General features: G+C 35.5%; 3 protein-coding genes across 5 annotated transcripts; 2 read left to right on the forward strand and 1 right to left on the reverse strand.

Moving 5' to 3' along the window:
• Positions 1-6,661: 6,661 nt before the first annotated feature.
• On the forward strand, positions 6,662-8,782 carry LPA19 (photosystem II 11 kDa protein-like protein). Of its 3 annotated transcripts, none has more exons than XM_085740172.1 (4): positions 6,662-6,756; positions 6,961-7,104; positions 7,612-8,018; positions 8,155-8,782. In XM_085740172.1, the coding sequence occupies exons 2-4, from the start codon at positions 7,032-7,034 to the stop codon at positions 8,290-8,292; spliced, it is 618 nt and encodes a 205-aa protein (XP_085596298.1). In that variant the 5' UTR covers positions 6,662-6,756; positions 6,961-7,031; the 3' UTR covers positions 8,293-8,782. The 3 variants fall into 3 exon arrangements, with proteins under 3 accessions (XP_085596298.1, XP_085596299.1, XP_085596300.1); XM_085740173.1 differs by having other exon boundaries at positions 6,961-7,080; XM_085740174.1 differs by having other exon boundaries at positions 6,665-6,756; positions 7,628-8,018.
• Positions 8,783-11,409: 2,627 nt separating this feature from the next.
• Positions 11,410-13,149, forward strand: LOC146958639 (uncharacterized). Its single transcript, XM_085740171.1, has 2 exons — positions 11,410-12,136; positions 12,221-13,149. The coding sequence occupies exon 2, from the start codon at positions 12,385-12,387 to the stop codon at positions 13,030-13,032; it is 648 nt and encodes a 215-aa protein (XP_085596297.1). The 5' UTR covers positions 11,410-12,136; positions 12,221-12,384; the 3' UTR covers positions 13,033-13,149.
• A 679-nt stretch (positions 13,150-13,828) lies between these two features.
• Positions 13,829-17,490, reverse strand: LOC146958640 (imidazoleglycerol-phosphate dehydratase, chloroplastic-like). Its single transcript, XM_085740170.1, has 8 exons — positions 17,146-17,490; positions 16,938-17,062; positions 16,281-16,385; positions 15,868-15,960; positions 15,370-15,444; positions 15,111-15,173; positions 14,773-14,882; positions 13,829-14,154 (listed from the first exon to the last, which is right to left on the reverse strand). Exons 1-8 carry the CDS (start codon positions 17,378-17,380, stop codon positions 14,127-14,129), a joined length of 834 nt encoding a protein of 277 aa, XP_085596296.1. The 5' UTR covers positions 17,381-17,490; the 3' UTR covers positions 13,829-14,126.
• Positions 17,491-20,053: the final 2,563 nt, after the last annotated feature.

Genomic DNA, 20,053 nt, shown 5'->3' on the forward strand with positions numbered 1-20,053 from the left:
TAATATTTGTTCAAGTGTACAGGACCATAATTAAAAGTTACATCATTTATTAGTTCTAAATGAGCAAATAAAGAGCAAAAGGAATCAACAAAATTGAAGGTTACACGCTCCTGAAGGCAACTTGCTTCTGAAGAGAATAAGCGCTCCTGAAGTAAAGCCGCTCCTGAAGTTAGTAAAGTGCTCCTGAAGAATAGTGCTCCTGAAGACAAGAGGTCCAAAAGCTACATTATCAGAAGCTGCATCATCAGAAGCTGCCTCATCAGAAGCCATTTCACCAGAAGCTGAAGATCAACTGAATTTGAGAAATTCAAGGATTCAAGAGATGTGTCATGGATCGAAATTCATCAAAGGACAACAAAAGGTCAGTGGAATTTTGCAACGGTCATTTCAAAGGTGTTTGAAGACATGTGCTTGCAATTTTGGATGAAAGCGTTGACATTGTACGAACTGTACAACCACCTTCTCCACTACTCTGTTTTGTGTCCACGCTACAAGACAAGAAAATAGCTCCAGAATACGGCTTCGCCTGCATAGATGTTCCTTTGGATAAGGAATGGATTTCAAATTGGTTCTTCATATGACAACAACCAAATCAGGCAAAAGATCATTGGTGAAAGATCAAGCTTCAACAACGACTCTTTAATGTGCTGGCAATTTCACAACGTCTCTTTCACACCTCTATATAAAGGAGTGAAGACTTAGAGATTTGGTAATGCTGAACGAAAGACTCACAATATCTTTACTAGTGTCAAACCTCTGCTGAAATTGTTCTGCATTCACTTAGAATTTCTGTGTCTCAAAGTTTCATCTTAGAAATTCCTAAGTTATTGAGTCTGTATCTGATTTGTATTGTGAGCACCTCTGATTGTATATCAAGTGTTCAACCTTAAACAATTTTCTGTGTAATTTTGTTTAGTTAGAAGTCTCTTGCAGTTGTGCTTGAGCAGGGAAGTCTCTTGATTGTGTTCTTGAGCAAAGGAAGACTCTTGCAAAGTGTGCTTGAGCAAAGGAAGTCTCTTGCAGGTGTGCTTGAGCAATTGTAATCAGATATTACTCTTAGTGAAATCTCCTTGGAAGTGCAAGGGGGACTGGACTACTTCCGGATTGTGGAAGAAACCAGTATAATTGCTTTGTGTCGTTCTTCTTCTCTCTCTGTTTTTATTCCGCTGCATTTAGATTCTGATTACCACTTCAGAAGCTGTTTCACTTAGCTTCTGACAAGTGTGTTCAGTTTTTAGGAGAAACGAAGAATTTTCCAAAAACACAATTCAACCCCTCTTCTTGTGTTTTTCTCACCTTCAGTTCATAGTATTCTTGACAATTTCTGTAAAAAGTTGACGTTTGATCCAAAAATTGTAAGAGAGAGAAAGAATTTAGGGTTTGTGCACCTCTGTCTTCTCCGATTCAGCGGATTCGTCTCCTCTGTCTTCTCCGGCGAAGGTTTCTTGTTGTGAATTGATGGAAAAGAAAATTCAAAACCATTCAGTACATCTAATGGTTTTGGAGTACAACTCACATAAATCATTTCCACAGCAAAATGGTTTTGGAGTACAACTCACAGAAACCATACCCATAGCAAAACCATTAGACAATTATTTTGGTTTCGCATAGAAGACTATCAAAACCATTAAACCATAATTATGGTTTCAGTAATAATTTCAGTGTATAACATCTTAATCATTATTCAAAACCATCTAACAATAATAATTTCATTAAAAACCATTACACAATTATCTTGGTTTCACATACATGACTATCAAAACCATTAAACCATACTTATGGTTTCAGTAATCCATACCCTGAAGTTTGTTTCAATTCATCAAAACTATCAATCGCAATAAACATAAATCCAAACATCATTAACATACTTCTTAACTCCCTACAGTTTTGCCTCTACACTCAGTCCATTTGAAAACTTTCTACCAAAGGGTCCATTAAGGATTGGTGTAACATCTGGTGCATCCACGCCTGACAAGGTATTTTCTCTTGCCTTGCATGTGAATCGATTAAAACTTTTGGCCTTCCACTCTTGTTCGTTTTTTGTAAATTTCTTGAGAGTAGTTCTGCTTGTGTAATGAAACATGCTTTTGGCTCTCATTGCAAATTAACATGCTTTGCAACCCATATAGTTTATTTAAATTTCAAATATTGTGTTCCATTCAGTTTTTTCTGTTAATATCCAATCCAAGTTTTTTCTGTTAAATTTCAAATGTTGCCTTTTGTGCGGGGTGTAGGAAGCAATTCTGTTGGGCTACATGTTAATTGGCAATCCTTATGCACCATAACCACACCCTTTCGCATAATCATAAATGCTTGTATTTTGTGAAAATGTCCACCCTTTGGAAGTTTCATCAATAGATGCCAACTCCATATTTTTCTTTGTAAAGTTTAGACTTTAGGGTATATGGTATGCATTCTTTCTTTCAGAAAGGAGGGGGGGGGGGGGGGGGGGGGGGGGGGGGGGGGGGGTATACTATATAGTATGCATCTTAGCCCCTCTTTTCAAGTTATAGAGTGTAAGCTATTATAGCTTGAAGCTGTAATAAAATTTTGCCCTCAACTTGCAGCCATGCAAAAGGAAATGAAGTAGAAACTAAAAAAATTTCCCTCAACTTGCTATTATAGTTTTTTTTTTGTTGGTTACATTAGGGTATGTAGTTTTTTTTTTTTTTTTTTGACAAAATTAGGGTATGTAGTTTATTATTGTTGTGTTTCTTTTTATAGATGATATTTATATTTTATTCAAGTTTTAAACTGATCAGTGATCACACCTTTTTTAAGCATCTTTAAGGTTAGTATCATAATCCTAAAAATCACGTGGAGATTTGTCAAATGATTTTTCCAAATAAATGCCGTTTTCTATAACACAGGCGAGGATGTATGGGTGTTTCAACCTTCCAGCCATATCTGGTTCAATTTAGCACCATTAATGAATTAACTTAAGTAGTATGTGATGTGATTAAGTTCTTGTTTATTTTTTACAGCAGGGAGGGCCTAAGACCGGAAGAAAAAAACTACAAAGAAATCAAACGAGGGTTAGAGATCCCCCTTACATCAGCAATCAACAAGTGACTAAATTGAGCCGACAAGTCTAAAAAAAAGTAACACCAAAACCCATAGAACAACCATAATTAGGCAAAGCATCTGCACATTGATTTGCTTCACAGTAGGAATGATGCACCACAACCTCTCATTCCAACTCAAGTAAGCTACGGATCTTCTCAACCAAAGACCTACTAGGGATTACCCCTCCCATTTGAAGTAAGAACTCCACTGCTCTAAAATTCACACGCCTGCCATATGTGAGGCCCTATAACACTCCCCAAAGCTCAGCCAAGTGAGGACTACCTTGTCCAATAAATTTGGAAAACCTCCCAACCATTCTCCGTCGCTACCTCTAATAACTCCGCCACACCCGATACGACCACCCTCTTTACAAGAAAGTTCTTTGTTTGCATGCATCTCTTGGAAGGCCGTGAATGTTCTAATAATTGAATGCACTTCATAGATATTTAAAATTAAGAGCTGTGCTATTCCTCCCGATAAAAATCTGCCCGAGACCATCCCGAAAAGCAGTTGGCCAATTGAATTGTGTTGTTTCCGGAAAACATGGGTGGCATGGCACATAAAACAGGGCCCACTTGCCATACATCCAGGTGCTTTAGTGAAAATCAGCTTCGGGATAGCTTCGGGATGATGCTTTTCGGGACATTTAGCATTTTTGTAAAATTAATACTATTCCATAAATAAAGAGATTGCAACATTGTATTGCACGTGAAATTTTATTGGCAAAATCAAGATAGATAAACCAATGATTGCAAATTTGCACATATAATTTACAAAACATTACACAAGGTGTAAAGAGAGTATTTTATACTCCCTCCGTCCCGGAATAACTGACCCATTTTCTAAAAAAAAGTGTCCCAAAATAACTGACATATTTCAATTTTCAATACAACTTTCATCATTCCCAATACAATATAACACTAAATAATACTACTTTTATCATTCCCAATACAATATATTTCACTTTCCCCTTTATTTATACATTTTTCTTAATCTGTATGAAATGAGCCAATGGGTCAAATAAATTGGGACGGAGGGAGTACTACTTAACAAGCCCTGCCTACTGAATTAGCTGATGTTCATACACACAGTACTTGTTATTTTTTGTTTTGGGGTCCAAATAAAGCTGATTTCTCACTTTCTTGGATGTGGATGCCATACTTGAATTTTCTCTAAATATATCTAACGGTCCCCACAGTGCTGCACGCAACAACTGTAGTAAATCATTTCTAAGTTTCATACTTGTAAACTAAGCAGGCCGTCCCTAAGAATTCAGAGGCTCGGCTCTGGGAATGAAAAGAGGTCAGTGATAAAATCAAAACGTATTTTTTTTTAAAAGAGCAATGTTCTATTTATATTTTTTAAAAGATAAATATAAGGTGCCGTATATATGTGGTACACCCAAAGGTGAAAATGACTACCGTATACATGAGGAACCCTCACCTAACACCAAAAGCAAGAGAACATAATTCTAATAGGCCTAAAAGGCTAAAACAAGAGGACAGAAAATGGCTCGGGGTTTAAAAAAAATTGGAGGGCAGTAGCACTAGTGGGTATTAATTTTTTTCTTGAGGCTCATGGCTGAGGGAGGCCCAGCTCTGTTGAGCTGTTTGCACCCCCTCAGGACCGGGCCTGAAACTAAGAGATGTATCCAAAGTTTGGTTACACTCCATTAAACACAAAGTGCTTCTTTGACCCTTTTGATTCCTTGTTGTAAATGTATCTACTTGAAACCATGGCACTGAAGAAACATGAAGAGTGTTGCAAAGCTGCCAAGAGATGTTGCTGGGATTTTGTAAATTTTTGTCGAAGTTGGTACCTTGTTTGAAAAAAAGTGTTAATTTGTGCCCCAATGGTGCTTGGAATCATTGTTATTATCCATATTAGGACCATGACAAAGATTAGTTTTGCTCCTTCTACTTGGCTTACTCTCATTAGTACATTTGATGATCTTAGTATGATATTCTTTAGGGTCATGCTAACCGATGCCCCGGAGCACTGGTTTTTTTTTTGATAGTGGCCGGGGTATGAACCCCGGACCTTGCATATTTTATGCATTGTCCCAACCAACTGAGCTAAGCTCACGAGGACGGAGCACTGGTTAAGAATACTAAAAAAGGAAGTTGTTACTTAAAAAAATGAATTTTATTACACAATTTTCAATGAAATAACAATGCTTAACCAGTGCCCAGGGGTACCAGTTAGCATTTCCCTATTCTTTAATAACATCTTTTTTCCAAAATCTAAAATTTACTAAAGTAGTGGTTAATTCGTTTTTTCTATTTATAGCTATAAGAATTGGTGTAAGATTTCAAATTTATGTGAGATCAATTACCAAAGTATGAGTTCCACATTGATTTTGTCCAATGAAAAAGTGAATGTTGAAAATAGTGTTGGTAATGGTAGCACTTCGCATAGTATAAATAAGGTCAAATACATCTTTTGGTTGAGTAAGTTTTGAATGAGCTCCACGAAACCTTGACGTAAATAAACGAATTTTTGTCCTCCGTTTTCGAGCGATGGATCCTCGTTTAACTTTGGTCATTGAATAAATGAGACTTTGATGAATAACTATTTTTTTATTATTTAATTTAAGTTTGACAACAATATCAGGTTAGTCCTTTAAATTTTTTAAGTTTTAAATATGTCCTTTTTAAGTTTTTTTTAAAAGTTTTAATTAGGTCATTTAAGTTGTTATATTATTGCACATATTTGAAGTTTTTTAAGTTTTTAAGTTTCAAATAGGTTCTTAAAAGGATAACAGTGTATTAAAGTAACAACTTAAATGACCAATCTGAAACTTAAAAAACTTAAATGATTAATCCGGTATTTTTGCCAAATTTAAAGAACCAAAAGATGTATTTGGCCTATAAATAACTCATCAATAACTTCACAACTTTGGTACAAAGTCTTATTCAAACGACCAACATGTTAAATCAATGAAATAAAACAAAAACTACACGAACAAAATATTTGTTAGTAGATAAATTGAAAGCATAAACACCTAATTGACTCAATAAATCAAAAATCACAATTTATTCAAAATAACTCTAAATTAAACACTAAATTAATAACAAAGGTTAAATATGTTGTGATCCTTATAAATATTTCACTTTTCGTTTTAATTCTCCTAAAAAAAATTCTTCGACTTTTTATTTTTCAAAAGTTTTACATCTCTACTTTTGATCACTGCTTTAAAGTTAATATATGTATATCATTTGAAATTTTGAATTTTTTTTTTACAACCATGTTTCGTATGTTATAGAATTCTCTTTTGCAAAAGTTTAAATTTTTTTAACAAAATATGAATTAAATATGAATTTTTAGGTTTTTGACACGTAAAAATTCATGTTTTGTTAAAAAAATCTATTTTTTTTAGGTTATTATAATATTTTAAACATTCTTACAAAAACTCGTTCAAAATTTTATACATAAATTGACTTAAAATAGAAACCAAAATGGTGATCCAAAACCTTTTAAGGACATTGAAGGAAATTTTTAGAAAGAATAAAACAAAATGTTAAAATAATAATATAATATAGAGATTTAAAAATTATTAAACGTTTAATAAATAATAAACGAAACACATGATTAAAAAGATTCTAAAAAGATGAACAACATATCGGTATCTTCGGATAAGCCCCCAAGTGTGTTCTTGTAGATTTTTTTCGGAGCCTTCCATTTGCACAGGTAACGTTCTCTTCTTTCACATCCTTGCCTTTATTTCCTTTCTTCAATTTTCAATTACTATTTCTCAAGAATTTAATTTGTTCCTAAATTAGTTTGTAGTTTTAATATATGTATATGTATTAGTCTACTTTTTCAACCATTCACGCTTTAATGAAGAAAAAAATTATGAATAATTGCATGACTCATAAAGTTGAAATTCTATAGTTGCAAGATTGAAGAAGAGACTATTGCTGGTTTGTGGATGTAGTCAGCATTCTGGAAATTTATAAAGAAGAATGGCAGCTACCTTTGCAGCAAATATGTGTTCCATTACAAGTTCTGAAGGTATCAAAAGATTTGACATTGAAGGTATCATATGTCCTAACTATTTCAAAAACCTTTTTTCTTTAAATTATAATAATTTATACATAAATGGAAGGCAAGAGGACAACAAGCTGCGCCGCTAATCCTTTTTGGATAACAATAAAATAAGAGAAATTGTATCTTTGAATTGAAAGTGGACAACATCTTTGCACTATTTGAGCTGACACAAGCATTTGTAAGACTGTTTGGGGAAGTTATGGATACAACTGATGACACGTCTCATCCATAAGTCGTTTTTAGCTTATTTTCATAAACTATCCAGAATAATTTATGAAAACAGTGTATAACTTATATGAAAACAATTTGTCTTTATTTTATCTTTTGTTATAGAAATAGTTTGTACAATTACTTATATGATAAGCGTGAATGCTATAAACACTTAGTCAAGTTGTTTATCCAAACAGAGTCTTAGTCTCATGCAATACTTATAACATGATAAACCTAGTAACAGTAGGTCCTTCGTTTATTGACAGCATTTCTACAATATAACAGATAAACTGCAATCCAGGTCTAATATTGCTCTGCTTCCTCTCGAAGTTTCTAGTCGTAGACACCTTTCAATCAGTGTTGGCACTTCATTGGTTACAATAACATGCTGTTACGGTTTATCACCATTAATGGTACGGGCTGAAGAGAAGTCAGCTGGCAAAGAGGAAAATGATGATGGGGTTATTGGAGCCGTAAAATCGTTATTTGATCCCAATGAGAAGACAAAGTCAGGGAAAGTTTTGCCAAAGGCTTACTTAAAGTCAGCAAAAGAGGTAGTGAAGACACTGCGTGAATCTTTAAATGAAGACCCTGATGACAATGCCAAATTTAGACGGACTGCAGATGCAGCAAAGGAGTCGATTCGGGAGTATCTTGGTAGTTGGAGGGGAAACCAGACTGTTGCACAAGAAGTATGTACTTCTGACTGAACTTAAGCAAAGAAAATTCAATGCTTTGACTAGCATATTTGTTAGCATTTTGGTGTAGACCAGCTTTTTTTTTTTTTTGCAAATATATATAATCTTGCTTTGGGTTGATTCTTTTCAGGAATCATATGTTGCTTTGGTAAAAGCCGTAAGATCTTTGGCAAACTTTTACTCAAAGGCAGGGCCATCAGCCCCACTGCCGACAGAAGTTAAGTCTGAAATATTAGATTATCTGAATACTGCTGAAGAATTTTTGTAGAAATCTTCCAGGATGTGTTATAGAAACCACTATTTCAAACCCCAGGAAACATAGCATGGGAGTAGTAAATTCTTTTGTAGCAAGACGCTGATCAAACTTCTGTCTTTCTATTCTTTTGTCATGTGAAATATATTTACCTAGTTTTGGTTGATAATTACCCCTCACCTCCACTGATAAAAATAAAAACCCAAGACAGAGAGGACTGAAGAAAATTGAGCCTCATGTTTTACAGATTCTGTGCATACCATGTTCCAAATAAGTTTTGGTTCATGATAAACCAACTTCTCGTCACCCGTGGCCGTGATATATTACATTTATATATTGTTATAAATGTATTACCCCTAAGTTGTATAATAGGAATTTGTCTTTGCAGTTGCGTACAGATGATACCCGACTTACACTCTAAAATGTCGATGGTTATCCAGAGTTAGTATATCATGGATCAAAACTCACTATGTTTATGATACTATATTTACCCATGGGCTCTTAATTATTTGTATCATGTTTTAGAATCTAAGAAAAGAAGAGAGTTTAGACCCCTCCTATAGTAGTTGCACCGTGCAGCAAGCTGCAAACCCGTCATTTGTTTTATGCGGAGGTGGTGGTAACCCTCTGACTAGGCGGTTCACCTTAGGAAGCCATCGTTATTTTGTGTTTTCTCTTCAATTGTTTGGTGAAGCAAAGTAGATTAACATTTTTGACAAGAAATACGCCATACTTGTAATGATCAATATGGTAAGAATACTGAGCACAAAAACATTGACAGGAAGAATTATGTTCATAGTTTCCAACAGATATGTTTGTTCGATGTGCACAAATTTGAAATTTGATGAAGTTTTTCAGGATTGCATGTCTATAATATTGTCATTCTCAACAGTGCTTCGATGTCTTCCGGTGGCTTTGTTATAAAAGAGATGACTGTGTTACAAGAAAGGGAGTGTTGATAGTTTTGCCCATGATGAATAATGACATCAGTAAATTCACCTTGGCCTTTTTTTTTTTTTTTTTATGATATCCCAAGTATAGTACAAGCCAAGAGGAGCATGTCAATCATTTAAGGAAGTTGTTTCACTAAATGATGGGGTATGTAGTGTGAAACAATGAGGGGCAATTTTGCTCAAAAAAGACAACTTAGAATGAAATTGAAAAGACATGTTAAAAAGTTGAGTAGTTCAAGTCACCTATATATCCCTTCTAATGGAATGAGTGTACTGATGTTGCAGCACAATTCATCCACCAATGGAATGAGTGTATTGCAGTTGCAACACAATAGCTCCCTTGCATTTTTTTCAGCCAAACCATTCGATCGTTTGTTATACTTTTTTTTTAATGAAAAAATTCACTTTTTATATAAAATTAACTTTTTTAGAAATCTTCATCCGCCTGTTATATAGTTTTATTTAAAAATAGAACCTGAAGACAATAAAAAATAAACTGTTTCGAATGAAAAGCAGTTTGGAGTAGCAGCTCTGTAAAATTCATTTTTTATAACTGATTTTATTTTTAAAAAAGTGATATTATAGTAATAAAAAAACATAGTATTTTTTTTTTTAAGGAAGAGTAGCTTATTTTTTATAAGAGTGAATTACACTCCCCTCCCCTCAAAGATGCTTGAATTACACTCCCCTCCCCTCTTATGTTAAAATATACACTCCCCTCCCTTGTAAAGTAAAATTTAGAGTAAATTACACTCATCTCCCCTCTTATGTTAAAATATACACTCCCCTCCTTTGTAAAGTAAACTTTATACTCCCCTCCCTTATAAGATGCTTGAATCACAACCTCCTCCCTTAATAATTAAATATGATCTACACTTTAATCTATATAACATAAATAAATATTTTTATGTTATATTTTAATTTTGAACCACCATTTAAGAAAAAATAATTAATTTCTTTATAATTTAAATATTTAACATAAAAGGGGAGGGGAGTGTAATTCAAGCATCTTAGAGGGGAGGGGATTGTATATTTTAACATAAAAGGGGAGGGGAGGGGAGTGTAATTCAAGCATCTTAGAGGGGAGGGGAGTGTAATTTACTCTTTTTATAAAAAGAATTCCTAAATTATTAAATATCAAAATAACTTTTTTATAAGACTATTACTTTTTCCACCCTGTGCCCTTCTCACGCGCCCTAGAAAAATGACTAAATTACCCTCCGGAATACATATTCCAGAATATTAACTTCCTGTCCGGATTACATATTCCGGACTCATTCGAAGTATAAAAGGGCGTTCACCCCCCATTTTTACAGTTTCACTTTTCACTTACTCTCTCTTACTCTCTCTCTCCCTCTAATCCCAAAATCCGAACTGCAAAAATCAAACCAAAATCGGTGAAATCTTCCTCAAACGGACCGCATTTGAATCCTTGAGGAACATCACATGGAAGGTTAGTTCAATTTCTGTATGCATGCAAGTAATTTGTTCGGATTTTTTTCCCTATGAACTGAAGCAATCCGGAATTCGTTTTCCGGACTGTATTGTTACATTCCGGAAAATAAATTCCGGAAACACCGGTATTGGTTTTGGCCGTCTGTTTTCTACTGCTTTGTGCTGATTGTGTTGTGTGCATGTCACAGCAGGTTCAACCTCTAATACTCGGCGCGTAAGGGAGGCAGGGCATGCTTCCCGTAGGAGAGAGCGTCGCCAACGGCTGGAGGAGGAAGGTGGTGTTCCTCCTAGGCGTCCGGGTGCTAGAGGGCGTCGTGCTGATGTCGAGCATCAGCCGGAGCAGCAACAGTATATGGACATGGAGCAGGAGCAGGCTGATGTGGAATTGCAGCATATGGAGGAGCAGGAGCTTGAGGAGGAGCTGCAGGCTGACAAGGAAATGGAAGATGCCGAGCCACAGCAAAGGCGAAAGAAGAAGGTGGTAGACCCTGAGCCACTAGATGACTATCTCGGTGGCCCACACGAGACTGGCCTGCTGTGGAGGTACCATGTGCACGTGGCCAGAAAGGCGGTTGATGGAGAGGTATTTATTAGTGTTAAACTCACTCACTTTATATCTGAAACTGCCTGTTTATGTGCTATTAAATCTGCATGTTTATTTACTGTAATTTCTGTTTGTGAAGCCATGAGTTTAAACTCACTTTATTAATTTTAATTATTTGCAGTGGCGTCCAAAATTAAAATGCGTCAACAATGGAAAGAAGATATATGTGATGCATGATAATGACACCAAACCTATCATGGCTGCACGGTGGTGGAAAAACAAATTGCATGACACCGGCCTTGGTTGGCTTCAGGATACCAGCTACAGCTTGCTTGACCACGATCTGATTTGTGCCTTTATGGATAGGTGACACGAGGAGACTTCCAACTTCCACCTTCCTATTAGGGAGATGACAGTCACACTTGATGATGTGGCATGTTTGCTGCATCTCCCCATTGACGGCATGCTCCTGTCCCACGGGTCCTTATCACGGGATGAGGCGGTGGAATGGATGGAGTTGTACTTGGGGTCTGATCCGGGTGATGCTCTTTTTGAGGTCGAAAAGACCAAAGGTGCACGTTGCCGATTTAGCTACTTGGAGAGGATCTTCAAGGACCGTTTGAAGGAGCGGAGGGATTTGGCGGCCGAGTATGATGTGACTCCGGAGGTGGAGAGGTTGCAGGATCAGGCTATCCGCAAATATTTGCTGTACTTGGTGGAGATCACGATATTCAGTGACAAGAGCCAATGGGTTGTGGATGTTGTGTACCTGAAGTACTTCAGAGACCTTGAGATTGTTGCTGGTTTTTCATGGGGAGCTGCGGCACTAGCTCACTTGTAGAAGGAGCTCAACAATGCTGCACGTTGGAACACCAGTCAGGTGGCAGGATACCTGACTTTGTTGCAGGTATAAATTAAAAACTATGTTTTATTTTTTTAAATTTAAGTGTATATGGTTTGTATATATAAACTTGTGTTGTCTTTGGTGCAGGCTTGGGTGTTTCACCACTTCCCAGGTATGGGAAGCAAGGATGTCTGGGAAGGATATTTAGAGAATCAGTACCCACGAGCGATGTGTTTTTTTACCACTGTCTGGTTTAGGTACATTAGACACCTACAGAACCCATCTGGATGCGCTGGATTTGACGAGTTGTCATGGCCCCAAATGGAGCGCACCGTCAAGCAAGTCCGTTTCAGCAGGTCGGCCTTTACTTTGGATGGCTGAGATTCGGAGAGCGCATGGTGAGATATTTGCCGGAGAGGGTGCTTCGTCAGTTTGGGTGGGTTCAAACCATACCGAGACATCCCCTTGAGAGTGCACCTACTGGTGTTAATTTGGTGGAGATCACAAACCGCTTTCAGCATGCACTTGATTATGCGCTGACACCTCAGATATTGGGAGAGACTGCAGTTCATTATGTGGAGGCAGTAGATGGATACATTGATTGGTTTTATCGCCATTCCCATCCACGCATGATTCTTCCAGACATGCCGGTACCGGTGCCGAGGCCACCAAAGCGTGAGGTCCTTGATGCGCGAGCTGCTCAGGAGGATGGAGACCTTGCGTACTTACAGCTTAGCGGAAGGATGAGCCGCATCAGAGACCACGTCTATGATGTGATGAGAAGTGGTCTCGTGCCGAAAGAGACTGAGGAATGGCAGCATTTGGAGGATGCGTTGAAAGAGGTGCATGATGGGAAAGTTTACCGTCGTCGGGGAGCTACTGAGGATGGCAGGGGTGGTGGCAGAGGTGGTGGCAGGGGTGGTGGCAGAGGTGCTGGGGGTGTAGTTATTAGGGGTTGATAGTATTTTATGTAATTTTAATGTTTGAATATTTTGGATAATTATGTTATGTACCATTTGGATAATTATGTTTTATTAAAGTTTGAAAATTATATTGTGTTGTTAATTTTGATGTTATAATTTGATTTTTTAGTTTGCATATGGTCAAAGGCCAAAAACATTGACTGAATCTGCTCTAAAACAGAGGCTCAGCCAAAACAGATGGTTTCTGCCTCTGTACTGATGCAGTCCGGATTTTATAATCCGGACAGGATTATCACTTTCCGGATTATATAATCCGGAACCATCGTTCACCACCCCCTTTTGTTGATTTTCAACAGGGTGATTTACACTTTTCGGATTATATAATCCGGAAGTTATCTACAATTTTCGGATTATATAATCCGAATCAATACATTCATAACTGGCATCATCATCCATCAGGGTGGATGAAGTGACAAAATACACGAATAAATCCGAAATTAATATTCCGGAATGTGTTCAGATTCTGTTATCCGGACAAGGGGTATTTTGGGAAAAAAATAGGGCGCGCGAGGAAAGACACAGGGTGTGAAAAGTAATAGTCTTTTTATAATCTTTTAACAAACAAGGCCCAACTAAAATCTGATTGAGAGGGAACTAATGATTGAAGTATGAAAATTGCTCTTGAGGCACCACCTACGTAGCAAAGGTGGAAGCATCAAAATAATCATATCATAGCAAAGACGCCTAAAGTTCCTGAACTGAACAAAAATGCAGGGGGAAGAGCAGCATATATGGGCTAGCAAGCTCCTGAGTTTTAAAATTAACATCAATCTTTCTACTCAAGTGCAGAATATTCTTATTGAAACTGTCAAACTGATTCTCATGTGGTCTGAATCCTTATGTACAAAGAAAGCTAAGAAGAAAAGTAACTTGTAGAATAAATATGATTACAACAATGTTGTTTACAGAGACTAGGAATTTGTCACAAATGCTGACCCAAAGGACTGGCATTTATGAGCCACGGCCATCTAAGGAACATTTCGATGCAAATGCTTGATGAGCTGCTGAGATCCGCTTACGTAAGTTATAGCTTGATGCCTCGATCCAATTATGGATAGCAGCTGAAGATATTAACTACGCGACAGAACCCCTTTTGAACTGCATATTTGAGGAAATTTACAGTGTTAACAAAAGAATTATAAATGTTAATTCAAAAGCATAAACAAAACCCTGATTTTTTAATTTACAATTATCAGCTAACTAGTATTAGTTAATATGATGATTGATAATCCTTAATTTATATTGGTGAGGGTATTCTACTAGTTGAACCAGTGTTGTCTAGTGTACCGAAATTTAAACAAATCATTACTGTTCTACGATATGCTATTTAATACAAAGTGTTGTCAAATAGTGGCTATAGTGAAACTACAACACTATATCATAGCAAAATTTGAACAAACTGCTATTTTCCGCGATCCGTGATTGACAACTTATTTGAACATAACAGTCTCAGCAGATAATTTTATTTAAACATGACTGGGAGTATTGTTACTTTTCTTTCAAGAAGTAAAATCAATTATTCAATCCAGAGTATAAACAAGGAATTGAACATTCAATACAGGATCAGAGATATCATCTTGTTGTAATAAAGTAACGAGGAGGAAAAATGTAAATAATTTTTACGTAACTCTGACAGCATAGTCCATATAATCTAATTACAATCATCTTCATACAAAATTTACTAAGAAATACAAAAAAAAATGGTTTGAGCTAGACCTTGGTATTGTTCCACGGCGGCGTGTATCATACTCTGTTGCTTGCCGAAGAGCCCTAGCAAATGCTTTGAAGGTTGCCTCAATAATATGATGGGAATTTGTTCCAGAAAACTGCACAAATGAATTCAAAATTGGAATAAAATATATATTAAAAAAGCATGGTCTCTGAAAACTGAGGCTTGAATATGTAATCAGTGCATGAAGAATGTAGAGAGAGCATCTAGCCTGGTAAAACATCCATAGCATTCAGCATATTTCTTTCATATGAAAGGCACATATATACTTATAAAAAATGCAATGACTATAACCGCCTCTGACCTATATTCTATGTATCAGTACCTGTCGAATGTGAAGAGTCATACCAGACGTGTTCACCAATGACTGGAAAAAATGCTCCACCAACTACAGACAAGGATATGCAGAGGACTCATGAGAAAGCAAAAATAATGAAGGGTAAAGGTGAAAGGAACAAGTAACAAGATAAATTTTACACGTCATTAAAACATATGAGCTATCCATTTGAAGCTCAATAGTCAAAAGCTGTATAAACAAAATTCTAAACTGAACCATGAAGTATATTTAAACAGACGTGTACTACCTGAGTGTCATACGTCCCGACTCTCTGAGTAGGTATGTTTAAATCATAACCAAGATGCGGTCGGCCAGACAAATCCTGGACAAGTACAGGGAGGAAAGCTATAATGAAGCACAAAATAGAAATTATAGTGGAAAAATAAGCTTATAAATGTGATTAAGATGGTCGTTAAAACTTCCGAATTTCAATTCAGAAACCTTGTGAACAAGTACTGCTAGAGTGAACGAGAAAGCCATGACACAGGGCAACAAGCTCACTGGCTCGCCATTGATAACTGAACTTTCTGAGTCGCAAAATTTATTGATGTGGATAATCAACATGATAATGTATGATTATTAAGTCGCACATGCAAAATCCATTACATAGTTTCAAAGTTTCTTCAACCATTTACAGATTTACCATATTTGTAAGCAAGGACAAATCATGCATTCCCCAACACACGTTAACTTAAATCTTTAACAGAGAGTTGATGATTATTGCTATAAACAGTACGCAAATTACCAGAGAAACGTGAACTAATGCTTCATCAAGTGGAGCAGAGAAGTTACCAAACCGGTTAATACCCTTCCTATCACCAAGAGCCTGCAGCAAAGCCTGGAGACGAAGTAACAGAAATCTAAGTTTTACTATGATCATAGATAGAAGCTAATACACTAAAAAACAAAGTTCTAAGTTGATTGAAAATTCCCACGGTGATAAGATTATAATCATTGTTAGAGGTGTTGTGGTCAATTAGTTAAATTGCATTTTGCATAGAAAAGATGAAGTCCAATGCAAAGATTTAACTTCACACCTATCTTTAAGCAATATCCTCAACCTAAAATAATGAAGCATGTTCGACACTCCAGGAACAACTGTAATAAGTAGAGCCAAAAAGAAAAGAAATAAACAGCTCACTTAGCTGTTAGCAGTACCGTTCCAATAGCAAGAGCGACGTCTTCATTTGTGTGATGGTCATCAATATGTGTGTCACCTGTAGCCTTTACATGTACATCGAACAGTCCGTGTGAAGCAAGTTGCTGAAAAATCACAACCAAGTTTGTTCCCGTAAATGATGTATCATCCATTCAATAATTTTAACTTTAAAACCCTAACACCATTAATGACTAATTTTTGAGTTAGAAAGGAGACAAAAATAAAAATAAAAACCCTAATCAGTTATCATTACAATCTGATTCTAACAGTTCAGAACTTCTATTACATCCTAGATAAATTCTTTTATAGATAAGTTCACCATTCATCCCATGTGCACCTAGCTCATTATCTAATATCTACATATACTACATGATTCACATGCTCAGTATTCTACTATAACAAAAACTCACAACGGAATAATACACATTCTGGCTTTACAAGTTACAATATATAGCAACAATACTTTAGATTGACTGGACAAGTGTTGGAGTCGGACAACAGCACAATATCATCACATATAATCAATCACTTCCATTTATTTTAAATATTTATAGGTGACCAAGTGTCGGTGTTCGGTGTATGTGTTAGTGTTTGATAGATGAAAAATAAAAAGTAAAAAAAAGCATAACATTAATTGAGTTGAAAACAATACTAACATCAAGCATATGATCAAGAAAGGGAATTCCAGAACTATTATCAGCAACCCCATTTCCATCCAAATTAATTTTAACTGATACATTAGTTTCCTTGGTGACCCTTTTCACCTCTCCAATTCTAGCACCTGAAATGATAAAAAAGTAATCAAATTTCATTGAAAAATCGAAAATCTTAAAAGGGGCAGGGGTGAGGAAAAAGAAGTAAAACCTGAGTCAATTGGGAAAGTTGAAGTGTTGTTGCCATTGCCATCCACCAAAGCAGCGGCGGAGATGTTCCTGGGAGGATTCAGTGAGGTGAGATTGCGGGAAAAGATTGAAGCTTGAAAAAGTGGGGATGTTGGGTTGGGTGTAATTCTATGAAAAACAGAAACCCTAGATGATTTCAGAGACGGAAATGGAAGACACTTTGAGTGCAACTGAGTTTGAGGTAAAGTCAGCTCCATTAAGATTGCGACTGTGAAATCAAAACACAAACAAAGAGAGTGAAGTAGTTTGTCGGGAACAGATGCAAATTGTTGGTAGAAGATCTTGTTGTATTGTATGTGCTGTTTGTGAAGTGTCGTACTACCACTAGTTCTACTGTAAGAAAATATTTTAGTGTACTTTTTGGTCTTCTTGATAAAATTTACTAGGTAAAAGGTTTGTAAAAAAAACAAAAGAGTAAGAGTTGATTTACGTAATAAAAAAAGTAGAAGTTGAGTAAAAAAAACTTTTTCTTGACCAAAAAAATGTTTTGTTATAAGAAATTATAAAAACATAAATTATTCTACAATTATAGGTCTTGCTATTTAGGTTGAAATATCTATCCATAATGTCAACTTACAATAGTAAGGGTCAATTACCTATTACCTATGTAAATGTCAAATTAGAACGGTAAAACAAATAATTTCACACATGTAAAAGTGGTAAATTTAGTAGTATAAATACCACACTTTGATTCATGTAAAAACACACCATTTTGAGAAATCAAAACATATCATCATATTTCCTTCTCTATTGATTTCCTTAGTTTGATAAATTCTAGTGCTATTATTTGAAGTATTATAAATTAAAGTAGTATTTTATATCATCTTATTAGTTCACTAATATTATAAAATAAGTATTTAAATATCTAAATCTTTAACATGTTTATAATAAAAGAGCTCAAGAAGAAAAGAGTAGTTGGTTGTAGCAATAAAAAAAATTGGTGAATAGAAAGGAACCAAAGGCTCAAAATAGACTAAAGAGAAAAGATATTTGTACAACCATTTTCTAACAACTTTTGTGACAACTTTCTCTCTCATACTCACATTATATTTTTACTTTATCTCTCTACTGCTTTGGTTTTCGTGTCAATACTAAATTTTCTTTGTAAAAACATGGTTGTCCATGTGGTTGTCAATCAAATTGATGTTGAAATAACATTGCTCTAGACTAAATACCTTTATGAATACAAATTCAACCTTTCATGGTGGGAAGAGACAGAAAATTTAGAAGAACATAAAAAAAAATGTAAATGAATAAATTGGTTGATACCGGACTTTACAGGAGCATTAATAGTGTAGATGTTGCTAACGAATATAAAAAAAATGTAAATGAATAAATTGGTTGATACCGGACTTTACAGGAGCACTAATAGTGTAGATGTTGCTAACGAATATTAGTGAATAGAGAACGTAATGCCTTAATATGAGACAAGAGATGATGAGAAATACTTGAACGAGTAACACTCTCTTCCATCATTCTAATGGTTGGGACAAAATCGCTTTTTACAATGATTTGTTGGAATCCACGCTGCTTGGTTAAAGAACAGTGATAGTAATGCCCATAATTCAGCACATGTTATCGAACACTTAAGAAAGGACATGGTAAAGAAAGGTCATGACAATGACTAAGAACTCCTTCATAGAAGCTTTTACACACAAAATGGGCAACTGATCCATCACAATTAAGCTTAATTCGATTAACAGGAGAAAATGACGATCTAACTGATTGAATATGATTTGTGGCAATAAATATTAAATAATGTGTATGATGATCTTCGCCAAAATATGAACTTCAAGGATACAATTTAAATTGAGAACAAAATTGCAACAATGGTTGCTCGATTGGCAACCCTTTTGAATGAGATTAAGGTAGATAGAAAATTAGCTTTAATACAAGTAGATTTAAAATCCTTCTTGAATACCAAATTATGGCCACGAATTTTTTCCCAAAACTGCCATGGTAATTCAACAAATGCCAAGAGAAACCCACCGAAAATTTCCAACATTTGAAGTTGAATTACTCCACCACACACTGTTTTAATGTTCAAATTCGTGAATAAAACCACAATTCAACTTTAAAAAAATGTTATTTGTTCAACAATTTTAGGACAATTCTTACTCTTAGTGTGTTCTTATTTTTTTCTCCCCCTCTATTGTTTTTGTCCCAACAGAAGAAGCAAGGAGGTTGTTCTAAAATTTTCACAAAATGATTATACAAACATCATTACCCTAACAATATAATGTTAATTGCACTGAATTTTAAATAAAACATGGAATTGAATTTTAGTTTCATTCCACTACATTTACCCTTCACTCTTCTCCATTCTACTTATCGATTTTAAGATCTAAAGTCTAAACATAACCTACAAGAAGATGCTTGGGGACGTGCACTTCCCTCCTCTAGTGCAGCATGTGGAATTTGTTTTTCCATTAATTAACAATTTAGAGTTTACACTGAATATTAATATTATGTTGTCAAATTATTTTCATTCTTTTGAAAGTAGTTTAGGCTTTCGGTCATGACGAAGAACATAGAGAAAACGTGCTGCTGGACTTGAAACAAAAAATCTCCCAGCTAGGTTCTAAAATTATATAATCTATGCATCAAACTGGAAATTCCACCAGGGTCAAAAAATAAACATCTATTATACCACTTCTATCTATGGACTAACCGTCAAAAACAAAAACAAGCGAGATGCATGATACCCAAACACTCTGAAAATAAGCACGCACCTATAGTTATTACCACTCTGAAAATAAACACTGATGACAAAGTACAGTAATTCATTCAAGACGACAGCAATTGTCGTTTTAATATCAAACATATTACCTTCATTACAAAAAAGTTGAAGAAACAAAAGCAAAATCTCA

This window comes from Medicago sativa, chromosome 1, assembly GCF_051527215.1.
Source record: "Medicago sativa cultivar Bolivia chromosome 1, Bolivia_mono, whole genome shotgun sequence".
Lineage (NCBI taxonomy): Eukaryota > Viridiplantae > Streptophyta > Magnoliopsida > Fabales > Fabaceae > Medicago > Medicago sativa.